This window comes from Callospermophilus lateralis, chromosome 4, assembly GCF_048772815.1.
Source record: "Callospermophilus lateralis isolate mCalLat2 chromosome 4, mCalLat2.hap1, whole genome shotgun sequence".
Taxonomy (NCBI): Eukaryota; Metazoa; Chordata; class Mammalia; order Rodentia; family Sciuridae; genus Callospermophilus; species Callospermophilus lateralis.
The window spans coordinates 64,290,802-64,305,019 of NC_135308.1; the positions used below are offsets into that span (position 1 = coordinate 64,290,802).

At 41.4% G+C, this 14,218-nt stretch overlaps 1 protein-coding gene across 1 annotated transcript in view; it reads left to right on the plus strand.

The window, feature by feature from the left end:
• Positions 1-12,170, plus strand: part of Ada2 (adenosine deaminase 2) — a 30,838-nt gene extending 18,668 nt beyond the window's left edge. The window contains exons 4-9 of the mRNA XM_076852531.1: positions 2,940-3,067; positions 4,893-4,983; positions 5,860-5,968; positions 10,840-10,997; positions 11,535-11,737; positions 12,071-12,170. Of these exons, the coding sequence (XP_076708646.1) occupies positions 2,940-3,067; positions 4,893-4,983; positions 5,860-5,968; positions 10,840-10,997; positions 11,535-11,737; positions 12,071-12,170 (789 nt within the window). The remainder of the gene's footprint in view (positions 1-2,939; positions 3,068-4,892; positions 4,984-5,859; positions 5,969-10,839; positions 10,998-11,534; positions 11,738-12,070) is intronic.
• Positions 12,171-14,218: the final 2,048 nt, after the last annotated feature.

Consider the following 14,218-nt stretch of genomic DNA (forward strand, 5'->3'; position numbering starts at 1 on the left):
CCTTTTTCATCACATCCTCACCAACATTTGTATTTGCATGTATTCTTTTTTTTTTTTTTAAGTTGTAGATGGACACAATACCTTTATTTTATTTGTTTATTTTTATGTGGTGTCGGGGATTGAACCCAGTACCTCATGCGTGCTAGGCAAGCGCTCTACTACTGAGCCACAACCCTGGCCCCAGTTGCCTGTATGCTTGATTACTGCCATTCTGACAGGAGTGAGATGAAATCTGAGAGTAGTTTTGATTTGCATTTCTCTAATTGCTAGAGATGATGAACATTTTTTCATATATTTGTTGATCAATTGTATTTCCTCTTCTGTGAAGTGTCTGTCCAGTTCCTTAGCCCATTTATTGACTGGGTTATTTGTTTTTTGGTGTTAAGTTTCTTGAGTTCTTTATATATCCTAGAGATTAATGCTTTATCAGAAGTACATGTAGTAAAGATTTTCTCCCAATCTGTAGGCTCTCTCCTCACTTTATTAATTGTTTCCTTTGCTGAGAAGAAGCTTTTTAATTTGAATCCATCCCATTTATTAATTCTTGATTTTACTTTTTGCACTTTGGGAGTCTTGTTAAGGAAGTCAGATCCTAGGCTGATGTGGTGAAGATAGGGGCCTATTTTTTTGTTCTATTAGGTAAAGGGTCTCAGTTCTAGTGCCTAAGTCTTTGATCTACTTTGAGTTGATTTTTGTGCACGGTGAGAGAGAGACATTTAATTTCATTTTGCTACATATGGATTTCCAGTTTTGCCAGCACCATTTGTTGAATAGGCTATCTTTTCTCCAGTAAATGTTTTTGGCACCTTTTTCTACTATGACAAAACCATATTTATGTGGGTTTGTCTCTGTGTCCTTTATTCTGTACCATTATCTAAAAGTCTATTTTGGTGTCAATGTCATGCTGTTTTTATTACTATAGCTCTGTACTATAATTTAATGTCTGGTATTGTGATGCTTCCTGCTTCACTTTTCTTGCTTAGGATTGCTTTAGCTATTCTGGGTCTCTTATTTTTCCAAATAAATTTTATGATTGATTTTTCTATTTTTTTGAAGAATGTCATTGGGATTTTAATAGACCTGTATAATACTTTTGGTAGTATGGCCATTTTGGTAATATTAATTTTGCCTATTCAGGAGCATGGGAGATCTTTCCATCTTCTGAGGTTTTCTTCAGTTTCTTTCTTTAGTGTTCTGTAGTTTTCATTGTAGAGGTCCTTCATCTCTTTTGTTAGATTGATTCCCAGGTTTTTTTTTTTTTTTTTTTTTTTGTTTTTTTGAGGCTATTTTGAATGGAGTAGATTTCCTAATTTTTCTTTCAGTGGATTCATTGCTGATGTATAGGAATGCATTTGATTTATGGGTATTGATTTTATATCCTGCTACTTTGCTCAATTAATTTATTAGTTCTGGAAGTTTTCTGGTGGAATTTTTGTTTCTTCTAGATATAGAATCATGTCATCAGCAAATAGTGATAGTTTGAGTTCTTCTTTACCTACTTGTATCCCTTTAATTTCTTTCTTTTGTCTAATTACTCTGACTAGAGTTTCAAGGATGATGTTGAATAGAAGTGGTTAAAGAGGACATCCTTGTCTTGTTCTAGTTTTTAGCAGTAATGCTTTCAGTTTTTCTCCATTTAGAATGATGTTGGTCTTGGGTTTAGGATATATAGCCTTTACAATGTTGAGGTATATTTCTACTATCCCTAGTTTTTCTAATGTTTTGAACATAAAGGTGTGCTGTATTTTGTCAAATGCTTTTTCTGCATTAAGATGATCATATGATTCTTGTTTTTAAGTCCATTAATATGATAAATTATGTTTATTGATTTCTGTATGTTGAACCAACGCTGCATCTCTGGGATGACTCCCCCTTGATTGTGGTGCACTATCTTTTTAATATGTTTTTGTATGCGATTTGCCAGAATTTTATTGAGAATTTTTGCATCTATGTTCATCAGGGATATTGGTCTGAAGTTTTCTTTCCTTGATGTGCCTTTGTCTGGTTTTGGTATCAGAGTGATATTATATTCCAAACTCATTGAATGAGTTTGGAAGGGTTCCCTTCTTTTCTATTTCGTGGAATACTTTGAGGAGTATTGGTGTTAATTCATCTTTGAAAGTATTGTAGAACTTGACTAAGAATCCATCTGGTCCTGGGCTTTTCTTGGTTGGTAGACTTTTGATGGCAGTTTCTATTTCATTACTTGAAATTGATCTATTTAAATCATGTATCACCTCCTCATTCAGTTTGGATAGGTGATATATATCTCTAGAAATTTGTCGATGTCTTCAATATTTTCTATTTTATTAGAGTATAAGTTTTCAAAATAGTTTCTAATTATCTTCTGTATTTCAGATGTACCCGTTGTGATATTTCCTTCTTCATTTTGTATTTTAGTAATTTGAGTTTTCTCTCTTTTTCTCTTCATTAGCATGGCCAATAATAACAATTTAAGGAGAAAAAGTTTATTTGGGGGCTCATGTTTCAAGCGGTCTCAGTCCATAGTCAACTGGCTCTTAAGGACTCAATGGGAGGCTGAACATCATGGTGGAAGAGTGTGGTAGAGGAAAGTGGCTCAAGACATGAAGATCAGGAAGGAGAGAGACTCCACTCTCCACATACAAAATAGTTATACCCCAAAGGCATACCTCCAATGCCTACCTCTTCTAGCCACACCCTCCCTGCTTAGTTACTACTCAGTTAATCCCTATCAGGGGATTAATTTACAGATTGGTTTAAGGCTCTCATCACCCAATCATTTCTCTGCTAAACCTTCTTGCATTGTCTACACATGAGCTTTTGGAGGACACCATACATCTAAACCATAACAAAAGGAACACACAGTACAACCCAGTTTTAGAGATGACAGGTGGTTGGGAATGAAGTTTTGCTCTGCACCCCTCTGATGTCTACTTGGGACCATGTTTTGTTCACAGGTATATGAACTGAATGGGGAGATCCACGACCAGTTGTGGGTAGTGAGGGCTTACCAAGAAGTGGCTGACAAGTTTAAAAGGACTCATCCTGAATTTATGGGATTCAGACTCATTTTTTCGGATTACAGGTGAGAGAATATGGCTGACGCTGCTAGAGTTGGGAGAACAGGATAGAGGCACTGTGCTGGGAGGGGAGCAGAGAGGAGGAATAAGGTTGGAGGCTGGGGGTCATCAACCCAGTGATTGATGCCACAGGGTTGTGGGTTTGGTGTGTGCATTTTTTTGTGAGTGCAGAAGTTAAGATCTACTTTGAAATCCCTCTAGTTGGGGTCTTCACAAACAAACTGAAATGAAAAACTGTGGCATCTTTCCAGATAATTCTAAACTATGAGGCCACACTGGCCAGGGTGATGATAGGTATAATATTTTTGCCTGAATGTTAGGATAATTGGCCCACATTTTTACTTCCATTTGTTTGTTTGTTTTGGTACCAGGGATTGAACCCAGGTGTGCTTAACCACTAAGCCACATCCCCAGCCCTTTTTAATATTTTATTTAGAGACAAGGTCTTGCTAAGTTGCTTAGGGCCTCAGTAATTGCTAAGATTGGCTTTGAACTTGGATCCTCCTGCCTCAGCCTCCAGAGCCACTTACAGGTGTGTGACACCACACTCAGTCTTTTTTTCCATTTATTGCTGGGGTTTTGCCTAATGTCAGCTGCCTGCTGTGTGTGGCCATGTATGAGGTCTTGATAGGTCACAGGCCCTGTGTGACACTGGCTCAGGTCTGTATGTGGAGACCCCACAATAGCCATGTGTGCATGATCTAGGGAGATAGTGAAGAAAGACCTACTGCTTCCCCAGTCATACGTGAAATGCTTTATAGCTTAATTTTGCCGAATGAAGAGCTCTGCCCTTAAATTGAAGAGAAGCTGATCTTATGTGGTGTGACCTGTCCCTAGCCAGAACCATGCAGAAGGCAGGCAAATAGATGTCACTCTGAGTCAGGGCAGGGTAAGGGGCACCAGTGGGATTGGGCAGGCAGTTCTCCATCTGCTCCACCCACCCATGAGACTGGGCTGTGGAGAGCCATCAGACTTACCAGAAGTCCTGTCCCCAAGTTCTCCTCTTTCCTATTGGGACCTGCAGGAGCTGAGTCCCTTGCCTGTGTGCTAGTCCTTCCCCCAACTCCAAGAAGAAACTCACAGGATGAACCTACATGATTGCTCCTTGACACCAGTGGTCCCCTCCCAGGGCCAGTGGTAGGAAGGGGTGAGGGCTGACCTGAGGGTCAGTGCCCTCCATGTTCCCTTAGGCTCTGCAAGACACCATGGATGGGAGTTAGGCAGGACTTCTTACTACCCACAGGACAGAGAATTAGAACAAGTGACCCATTAGCTGGGCAGAGACCTTTGTCCATAATGACTATACCAGCCTTTTGTCACTTAGTACTTTTGTTGTGTGTCTGCTTGCCTCACCCGTCCCATGGACTTGAAGGGAGAAGGTACAGAGGGAAGTAAGACAGCTTGGGTATATGCTTTCTGGAGTGCCCAGAGTTTTGCTGACTTAATCAGCAAATGGCCAAATGGTTACCAGGTCTAATTCATCCATCAGGGGTTTGGGTGGATTGTGGCATTTTGCAGGCGTCCAGTGGACAAAGGACCTCCACGTTTCATGACCCACCCTGCAGGGATGCAGAGCGTACCTGGAACAGGCCCAATTTAGCCTCATGCAAACAAGTGAAATGTTTCCCATGGGTCCCCTTATCCACCTACTTCTCAGAGGCTGTGGGTCTCCCTGGAGCCAACAGGGCTTCTGGACAGGAATGATTTGGTTGGGCTGGGGTCATGTGTGTGGTTTTGTCAGGGGCTGCTGAGTACTTTGACCTAAGCAAGCTCCAAGCAATGATTCTGTTAATGCTGCCATCTCCCAGCTTCTCTCTGTCTCTCTCTCAGGACCAAAAGCTTGGCTCTCATTGCACATTCTGTCCGAACTGCCATCAAACTTCGAGAAGTATTCCCTGACATCATAGCAGGGTTTGACCTGGTAACCAATTCTGTGAAGAGAAGGGGGGAATGTGGGGTTGCCTGTGGCAGGCCAAGTAGGCTGTTCTTTATAAAGGGGATACCTTGTACAGAGCAGTGCTCACCAACACCCTTGGGCTGTGGCTGCTGACCCAGCAGAGCTGGCAGGGTTTAGCACTGACCCTCTCTCAGAGGCTGTGGGTGATGGTAGCCATGGGAGAAAAGAAAGCAGAAAAGCTACATGGCTAAAAAAGGAAGTTCTAGAATAAGAAAGGAATTCAGGGAGTTTGGACAACTATGGGCTTGTTCTACATTCCCCTACCTTCCACCATTTTATTTAGACCAGTGGTTCACCTATGCTGGGTTTTTACAACTGTCACCTCCTATTGTAGTTCACAGAGGGGAGCAATTTGAGGTGGGGCTAGCAGCCCTGGACAAGTTCTCCAGGATGGTGGGGCACAGTGGCCCATGCCTGTATTCCCATTGGCTCAGGAGGCTGAAGTAGGAGGATCTCAAGTTCAAAGCCAGCCTCAGCAATTTAGTGAGGCACTTAGCAACTCATTGAGACACTGTCTCTAAATAAAATATAAAAAAGGTCTGGGGATATTCTCTGGTTGAGAACCTGTGGGTTCAATCCTCAGTTCCAAAAAAGAAAAAAAAAATTCTCCAGGATGTGGAATTTGTCCCTTCCATCTCCCTGCCTCAGCCTCTGGAGTTGCTGGGATTACAGGTGTGTACCACCAGCCTGGCCCTACCAATCATCCTTAAAATTTTGTATGACTTAGGTCTCAAGAAGCAGTGGCAGGGTAAGAGGAAGGCTGTTCCTAGGCTGCAGTGTATACTGCCAGCAAAGTCAGTCCTGTGCCAAGCCACATGTCCCCTCATGTCTGTCCTGCAGGTGGGGCGTGAAGACACCGGCTACAGTTTACATTACTACAAGGAGGCTCTGATGATTCCAGTCACACATGGTGTTCAACTACCTTACTTCTTCCACGCTGGGGAGACAGGTGAGCTGTAGTGAACACCAGCAGGGAACAGAGGAGGTGGTCAATAGGAGAGATCCTCATCAGCTCTTGGGGTCCTGTGGCATGCAGGGGCATCATCTCTATGCCTCGTGGCATAGGCCACAGGCACTGTCAGACCCTTACCCATTTTCATAATCCTGACAGCTGACTGTGGAAAGGGGATAAAGTACTCAATGACAATTATCAGCTACCTCATGTATATTATTTCTATTTCTCACCCCAATCTTCCTGGGAAGTGTTTCTATTTCTATTTTATAGACTAGTGTTACTGGTCCATAGTTAAAAGAGTTGGTGAGTGCTGGGCATGGTGGCACATACCTATAATCCCAGCGGCTTGGGAGGTTGAGGCAGGAGGATTGCTAGTTCAAAACCAGCCTTGGCAATCTTAGGGAGGCCCTAAGAAACTTAGAGAGAACTTATCTCTAAATAAAATATAAAAAAAGGATAAATTCTTTTTTTTTTTTCCTTTTGCCGCATTATTTTCATATGAACAAGCCAAAAATTCATGGTGAGCAGTTGCAGTGTTGGCTGATGTATCTTTTATGTACAGGGAATTTGAAGAGGACAGTGGATTCATTTAGAAGTGTAATTGGTGCTGTGATTATAGCAATACTTTACTTTTGTTAGTCATATTTCATCTTTTCCATGCTAGCTTTTTAAATGTTTAGTTTTCCTTTTGTCATGGTCAACTGCTGAATTACTTGAAAGATGTAGAATACTGTTTTAAAAATACTAAAGTCTGTACAATTAGGTCAAAGAATTGTGCAATCGTTTCCTTTTTAATTTTTAAAATTGAGGGTCATAAATATTTGAGAACGTCAGATCTAATAGAGCGTAGTGATACTATTTAATTTAACCAAAGTCTCTAGTAAATACTTCAACTTTGAATGTAAACTAACAAATAAACCTGACCACCAAGGAGATTGTTTGCCCAGAGTTTCAAAGCACATTGTCTACAAATGGAAATTGAAATAATTTATAAAAAAATATTGACATTACTATGTTTTTTAAAAAGTTCCTAATTTTTTCACTAAAAGGAGGAAACTATTAGTTTTATTGTTAAATATGGTAGATATTAATATTCCTCTTAGATGACCAGTGGCTTCAATTGTCCCAGTTTGAAATAAGTACCCTGTCAGAGATAAATTAGTGACAATCAGAACAAGTTTTAGTATCCGATGTTCAAGAGGAAGTTGCTATTGTTGCATTGATTTTAATATTTGTACATAAACACAAATTTTTTTGAGCATTATTTTGTATTTGTTGTACTTTAATACCTGGTGTACAGTTCCAGAAATAAAAATCTGGAAATCTTAAAAAAAAAAAAAAAAAAAATATATATATATATATATATATATATATATAAAGGGCTGGTGGGCTGGGGTTGTGGCTGAGCAGTGGAGTACTCACCTAGCACATGCGAGGCCCTGGGTTTGATCCTCAGCACCACATAAAATAAAGAAAATAAATGTATTGTGTCCAACTACAACTAAAAAATAAATATTAAAAAAAAAAAAAAAAAAAGGCTGGGGATGTGGCTTAGAGGTTAAGCACCGGTGGGTTCAATCACCAGTACCAAAAAAAAAAAAAAAAAAAAAAAGATCTGTGAGTAGTAAAACCTGAATTTGAACCCTTTCTGGTGATTTCCATCTTATAAATGAGTTATGATTGAGAAGTTAACTGACATACTCAAAGTCACACTAAAACTGACAGGACTGGGACTAGAACCAGGGCTGCTCTGTCCTCTTAGGGTATTGTCCACACTCATCAATGCCAAAGAGGAAAATCACCTTAAGAAGCCATAGCTGCTATTCTTTCTGAAATATCTTTAGCCTAGCTATATCTTTGTTCCCCAAAGCTCAATCCATGGGCTCACTCAGACAACTTTATTTTTTTTTAAATTTTTTTAAATTAAACATTCAGTTCCTCAGTTTTTTTTTTTTTTTTTTTTTTTAAAGAGAGAGAATTTTTTTTAACATTTATTTTTTAGTTCTCGGCAGACACAACATCTTTGTATGTGGTGCTGAGGATCGAATCCGGGCCGCACGCATGCCAGGCACTACAGCTTGAGCCACATCCCCTGCCCCATCACTTAGACAACTTTAAGTGCCTCCTATATTGTAGTTCTTAAAGTGTGTAAACCCTAAGACATATCATGGCTGCAATTTCAGATCAAAAGGTAGATTTAGGGGAGGCTGTCCCTATGGGGCCTAGAGGAGAGAAGATCTCTGCAGCATCTCCCTGCCATACGCACAGGAGATCAAGAAGATAAGGAGCAGCGGAGGGGTGGGGGTGGGGAGGTGTAGCTTGACCCCACAACCAAACTTAAACCTTGCTTTATCATACCATCCGGTAGAGGAAGTGTCCCTGTGCATTCATCTCTTCTTCCTGACATTTGAGTCAATTTAGATCCAATTTAGATCAAAGTCTGCTCTGGGAGATTTCAAGAATTGTTTGTGAGGAATGGGGTAGGGGTATGGGGTTGTTAACCTTGAAGAGCTTATAGCCTAGTTGGGAAAATTATACTTTCTTATGTGAAAAAATTTTTGGCAGTATAAAAACAGTGTAATACAGATCTAATCTAGTATGTATGGTCCTTGGAGACAATTTTGCCGTGACTTGGGTATTTAATTCCCCAAAGCAATGTCCTCATTTAAAAGAAGAAAGTAAATATTTTATTTTATTTGGGTACTGGGGATTGAACTCAGGGGCTCTCAACCACTGAGCCACACTCCCAGCCCTATTTTATATTTTATTTAGAGATGGAGTCTCACTGAGTTGCTTAGGGCCTTGCTAATTTGCTGAGGTTGGCTTTGAACTCACAATCCTCCTGCCTTAGCCTCCCAAACCGCTGGAATAAGAGGTGTGCATCACCATGCCCAGGGAATTTTTCTACTTTATATGTGGATTAGTTAGGGTGCCTTTGGGTGCAAGAATGGAACACATATATCCAATGGATTGGGCCTATTTATTTATTTATTTGAGAGAGAGAGAGAATTAATATTTATTTTTAGTTTTCAGCGGACATAACATCTTTGTTTGTATGTGGAGCTGAGGATCGAACCCGGGCCACACGCATGCCAGGCGAGCGCGCTACCGTTTGAGCCACATCCCCAGTCCAGCCCATTTATTTATTATCACAAAATAAACAATCTCTGTTGTGCTCATTAAATTGATGATTTTTGCCCTGCTTGGGTGTTGGATGGTGAAGTCACATTCAGGTGTGACCACATCCAATGAAGCAAAATATGAAACATTTTCCTCCAGTGTATTTTTTAATATCTTTAATTTTTGTTTATTTATTTTTTATGTGATGCTGAGGATTGAACCCAGTGCCTCACACGTTCGAGTGCTCTGCCACTAAGCCACTACCCCAGACCCCAGTGTATCTATTTTTATTAGGGAGAAATTCCAGAAACTCCCTACCAGAGCCGGGCATGGTAGTATGTGCCTGTAATCCCAGCAGTTGGGGAGGCTGAGGCAGGAGGAACACAAGTTCAAAGCCAGCAATTTAGCAAGGCCCTAAGCAAGTTAGTGAGACCCTGCTTTAAAATGAAAACTAAAAAAGTAGGCTGGGGATGTGGCCCAATGGTTAAGCACCTCTGGGTTCAATCCCCAGTACCAACCAACAAACTCCTACCCAGGCCAGCATTAGGACTGTCCTAGCTGCCAGGAAGGGTGGGAGTCTGGATCTGTCATTTCACCCTGCAAAGAGGACCATGGCAGCAAGGAGGGTGCAGTGGGCATGGTTGGGGAGGAGGCGGCAGGAGCATCTGCTCGGGCTTTGTTAGTGGTGGCCATTGGAGTCTATAGTTGATGATGTCTCATGAACACTGTTAAATTGATAAAGGATCCAGGCACAGTGGTGCACACCTGTAATCCCAGCGACTCAGGAGGCTGAAACAGGAAGATTGCAAGTTCCAGGCCAGCCTTAGCAAATTAGTGAGGCCCTCCACAATTAGTCAAACCTTCTCTCTAAATAAAAAATAAAAAGAGTTGGGAATGTAGCTCAGGGCAGGCACCCCTGGGTTAAATCTCCAGTACACACACACACACACACACACACACACACACACGAACATCTCTAAATAAATAAATAAAATAAATGGATAAAATTTAAAAAGGGAAGAGGGGCAGAGGTTGTGGCTCAGTGGTAGAGTGCTTGCCTAGCACGTGCGAGGCCCTGGGTTCGACCCCCAGCACCACTTAAAAATAAATAAATAAATAAACAAACAAAGAAACAAACAAACAAGTAAATAAATAAAGATATTGTGTCCAACTACAACTAAAAAATAAATATTAAAAGAAAAAGAAAAAAGAAAAGGGATGAGGATATAGCTCAGTAATAGACACACACATACATACACAATCTACAGAAGAAAGTAAATGCATATAGATAATTATACTGACATTATAAATAAAGAGTGTTCAGTATATTGTTGTAAAGATCATAAAGATCATTGTTGTAAGGGTTTTGCTACATACTAGTTGAACATCCTTGATCAATTTATAAAACCTATATAAGGGGCTAGGGGTGTAGCTCAGTGGTAGAACACTTGGCTAGCATGCATGAGGCCTTGGTTTCAATCCCTAGCACCACAAAAAGCACCTAAACAATAACAACAACAGAAACCTATGCAACTTTCAACTTTCTCATCTGGTTAGTAAATAAAATAATATAGTAAGAGAGAGAACAGGCATACCATACCTCCCTTTAGCATAGTTACAAGAAAAATATATGGTGTGTATGTTAATTTCTCTTTGTTGCCTGGGAGAGTTGGAGTCTTTACCTGTAGATGATCTATGGGTCAGATCCATCTATCCCTGTCAAAACTATCCTTTTTTTCCCCCAGACTGGTATGGTACGTCCATAGACAGAAACCTTATAGATGCTGTAATTCTGAATGTTACCAGAATTGGACATGGATTTGCTTTGACCAAACACCCAGTAGTCAAGGCTTATACTCAGAATAAGGACATCCCCCTAGAAGTGTGTCCCATCTCCAACCAGGTATGCACAACCCTTGGGACTAATCTTATGATCTTCTTGCCCCACTTCAACCTCTGTTTTTACTTTTTCTCTGTAATTTCTCTCTCCTTTACTCATTCTTCCACTCTCCCTTATCCATTAATAAAGTTATTTAGGAATGGCCTTTTGCCTAAACCACTCATAATAAGGAGGCAACAGTAAGTGTCCTAATGGGTGGGGGAATTTGAGTAAAGCTATGCCCAAAGTGAAAGGGAACATCAGGCAAGAAGTTAAAGGGGCCATGGGATATTGCTGCTTCCAGCTGTTTCTTGGGGCTGTTTGTGCATCTGTCTTGCTGTATTTGAGAGAATTTTCTGAGCAAGACTCAACAGTGAGTCAGACATTGGTGCTGCTGATAAAACTCTGGGAACATTAGAAAGAGCATGGGAACTAGTTCAGAATGGGGATGGGGATAATAAAGGAGCTGAGTGAGCTCACAGCCTCACCTCCCTCGTAATGAGTCTTTTTACAGATCTGCAGATCAACATTTGCCTTTCTCCCATGCCTCCTATTGAACAGGTCATGAAACTCGTGTCTGATATGAGAAACCACCCTGCAGCTGCTCTGATGGCCTATGGGCATCCCATGGTGATCAGCTCTGATGACCCAGCTGTCTTTGGTGCTAAAGGCTTGTCCTATGATTTCTATGAGGCCTTCATGGGCATCGGGGGAAAGAGGGCTGACCTGAGGACACTCAAAAAGCTGGTCACAAACTCTATTAAGTGAGTGTCCTGTGTATTTCCCTGAACCTGCCCCTCCCTACAGCTGTTTTTCTTTTCCTGTTTTGTAGTACAGGGAAGGGAACCCAGGACCTTGCCCATGCTAGGTGAGCACTCTACCACTGAGCTGCACCCCATCCCACCATTTGTTTGCCTTTTCTTAGAGATTTGAGACAGACACTTCAGTGGTTTCTGTGGTTCTCCACATTGTCACTGATTTGTTCTTGCTTTCAGACTGGGGAGATGTGTCCTCTGCAAGAATCTAAGGTCCCCTCATGTTTCCTGTCCTATTCCCATTTCCTTCCCTTGGGCTGACCTGTGCTCTTCTTCTTGCAGGTATAGCTCTGTGTCAAAGACACAGAAGGACCTTTTTATGAAAGTCTGGAAGCTCAAATGGAATCAGTTCATAGATTATCTGGCTAGGAGGCCAAGGTGAAGAGAAGATGGCCATTTATTATCTCTGCATCCCTCCACTGGCTTCTTCACCTTCTTTCAATTATTCTTGAATCCACTCCAGGATAGCCTCCCCCTTTATTTCATAGTAAAACTGATCTTGTGAAGGTCATTGCTGGCCTGATATTGCTTGATTAGAAACACTTGACCAGATGTCCAAACTCATGTTTTTCAAATATTCTTTTAATCACAGTGACATCAGCTCTCTTGTTTTTGTCTTCTCTCGCTGGCCATTGCTCTGGGTTTCCTTTTCCAAAGTCTCTTCTCTACATGGTTGGATTTTAGGACTCAATCCGGGTCTATTCTTCTAATCCTAATTGTGTTACCTTCATTCCTGCCTTTCTTTTTTTCCCCCCCTCTCCTCCCTCTGAATTAATTTCTAGCTAGTCTCATCTATTCCTTTGATTTTTAAATACCATGGATTTGCTGATGATTCCAGAATTTATCGATTCACTTGGAAAACTCACTAGGATCTCAGAAGCCTATTATGTACAATGCTGAACTCTCAACCTTCTGGACTCTTTTTGAATTCTTTCCCTTGTCTTTCCCACCTTGGTAAACAGTATTTCCACCTATTCTCCCGAGTTGCTCAAAGCAGAAATTTTCAGGGAAATTCTTGATCCTGCCCTCTTTCCCACTTCCCACATCCAAATGTATCTCTAATCCAGCTGTGTCTTTTCTCCGTTAGCTGAGTCCCAGCCACTGTTATCCCCTTGCCTGAGGTTTCACAATAGCCTCCCAATTGATCCCCCTTTTGTTACCAGCAGCCTAGCTCAGGCGACCCTGCCTGGATCCTGGCTGGCTGGTTTCTGCCACCCTCCCACATAATAGGCAAAGGTTGGCAAAAAGAAAAGTAAACTTTATGTAGTTTGAGCAAACTGGGAAGAAGCAGCTAGACTGCTTTGTGCCATTAGGTAACACTTTTCTTCTCTTTGTGCTTTCTGATTCATTTTTCACAGTTTAATTTTTTTAACTGCTAAAAAATTAAAATAAATCAGGATACTTTGTTGTTTACAACCCAGTGCACTGAGAATAAAACCCAAATGTTGCAGCAAGGAACAGAGCATCCTGTCTAATCTGGATCCCTTCCAGCATCATCCTACCCAGAAACCCCTAGTACACCAGAATCAGGCCACACTGGTCCTTTGTTCCCCAAGTGTCCCAAGCTGTACCCCCTGCCAGGGCTTTTTCTTATTCTCTCTGCTTGGAACATGCTCTTTCCATTCTTGTCTAATTCACTCCTGTTTACCCTCCAAGTTTCAGGCTCATGTCATTGTCTCAGGAGGTTTTCTCAGTCCCCTAAACTGTTATTCTGCCTTGAGGTACTTTGCTCTTTTCCATCGCAATTCTTACCACCATTTGTAATTGCATATGTATTTGTTTACAGTCTCACCTCACCAGGCTGTAAGCTCTATGTGAGCAGGCACTGATGACTGTTTCTCACAAGCTACACATACTCAGAGCAAGCTTATTTATGTTCCCAAACCTAGTTAGTAGGTTAGCACTTAATAAAGGTTGTGTTGAATGCACAGGGGCATCTGTATCTGTGTTGTTAGTTTTTTTTCTTTGTGTGTGTGTGTGTGTGTGTGTTGCTGGGGACTGAACCCAGGGCCTCACACATGCTAAGCACTTTAGCACTGAGTCATATTCCCCACACCCCTCTGTATCTGCTGAGTTGGTTGCTGAGATAGGAGGAAATACAGTCCTCTCTCCACCAAAAGGCCTCCTGTGATCAGATTCTGGCTCCTAGCCTGGTCTGTGGAGAAAGAAGGCAAGAAGCCAACTATTTTCTCAGTCAACTACAGGATATGAAGGAGAATCAAGAATTCTTATCCTGGGGGCCGTGGTGCCCCACCTGTAATCCCAGCGACTCTGAAGCTGAGGCAGGAGGATTGCAAGTTTCAGGCCATCCTAGGCAATTTAGTGAGGCCCTATGCAGCTTAGCAAGACTCTATCTTAAAATAAAAAATAAAAAGGTCTGGGGATGTAGCTCAGTGATAAATTACTCCTGGGTTCAATTCTCAGTGTGTG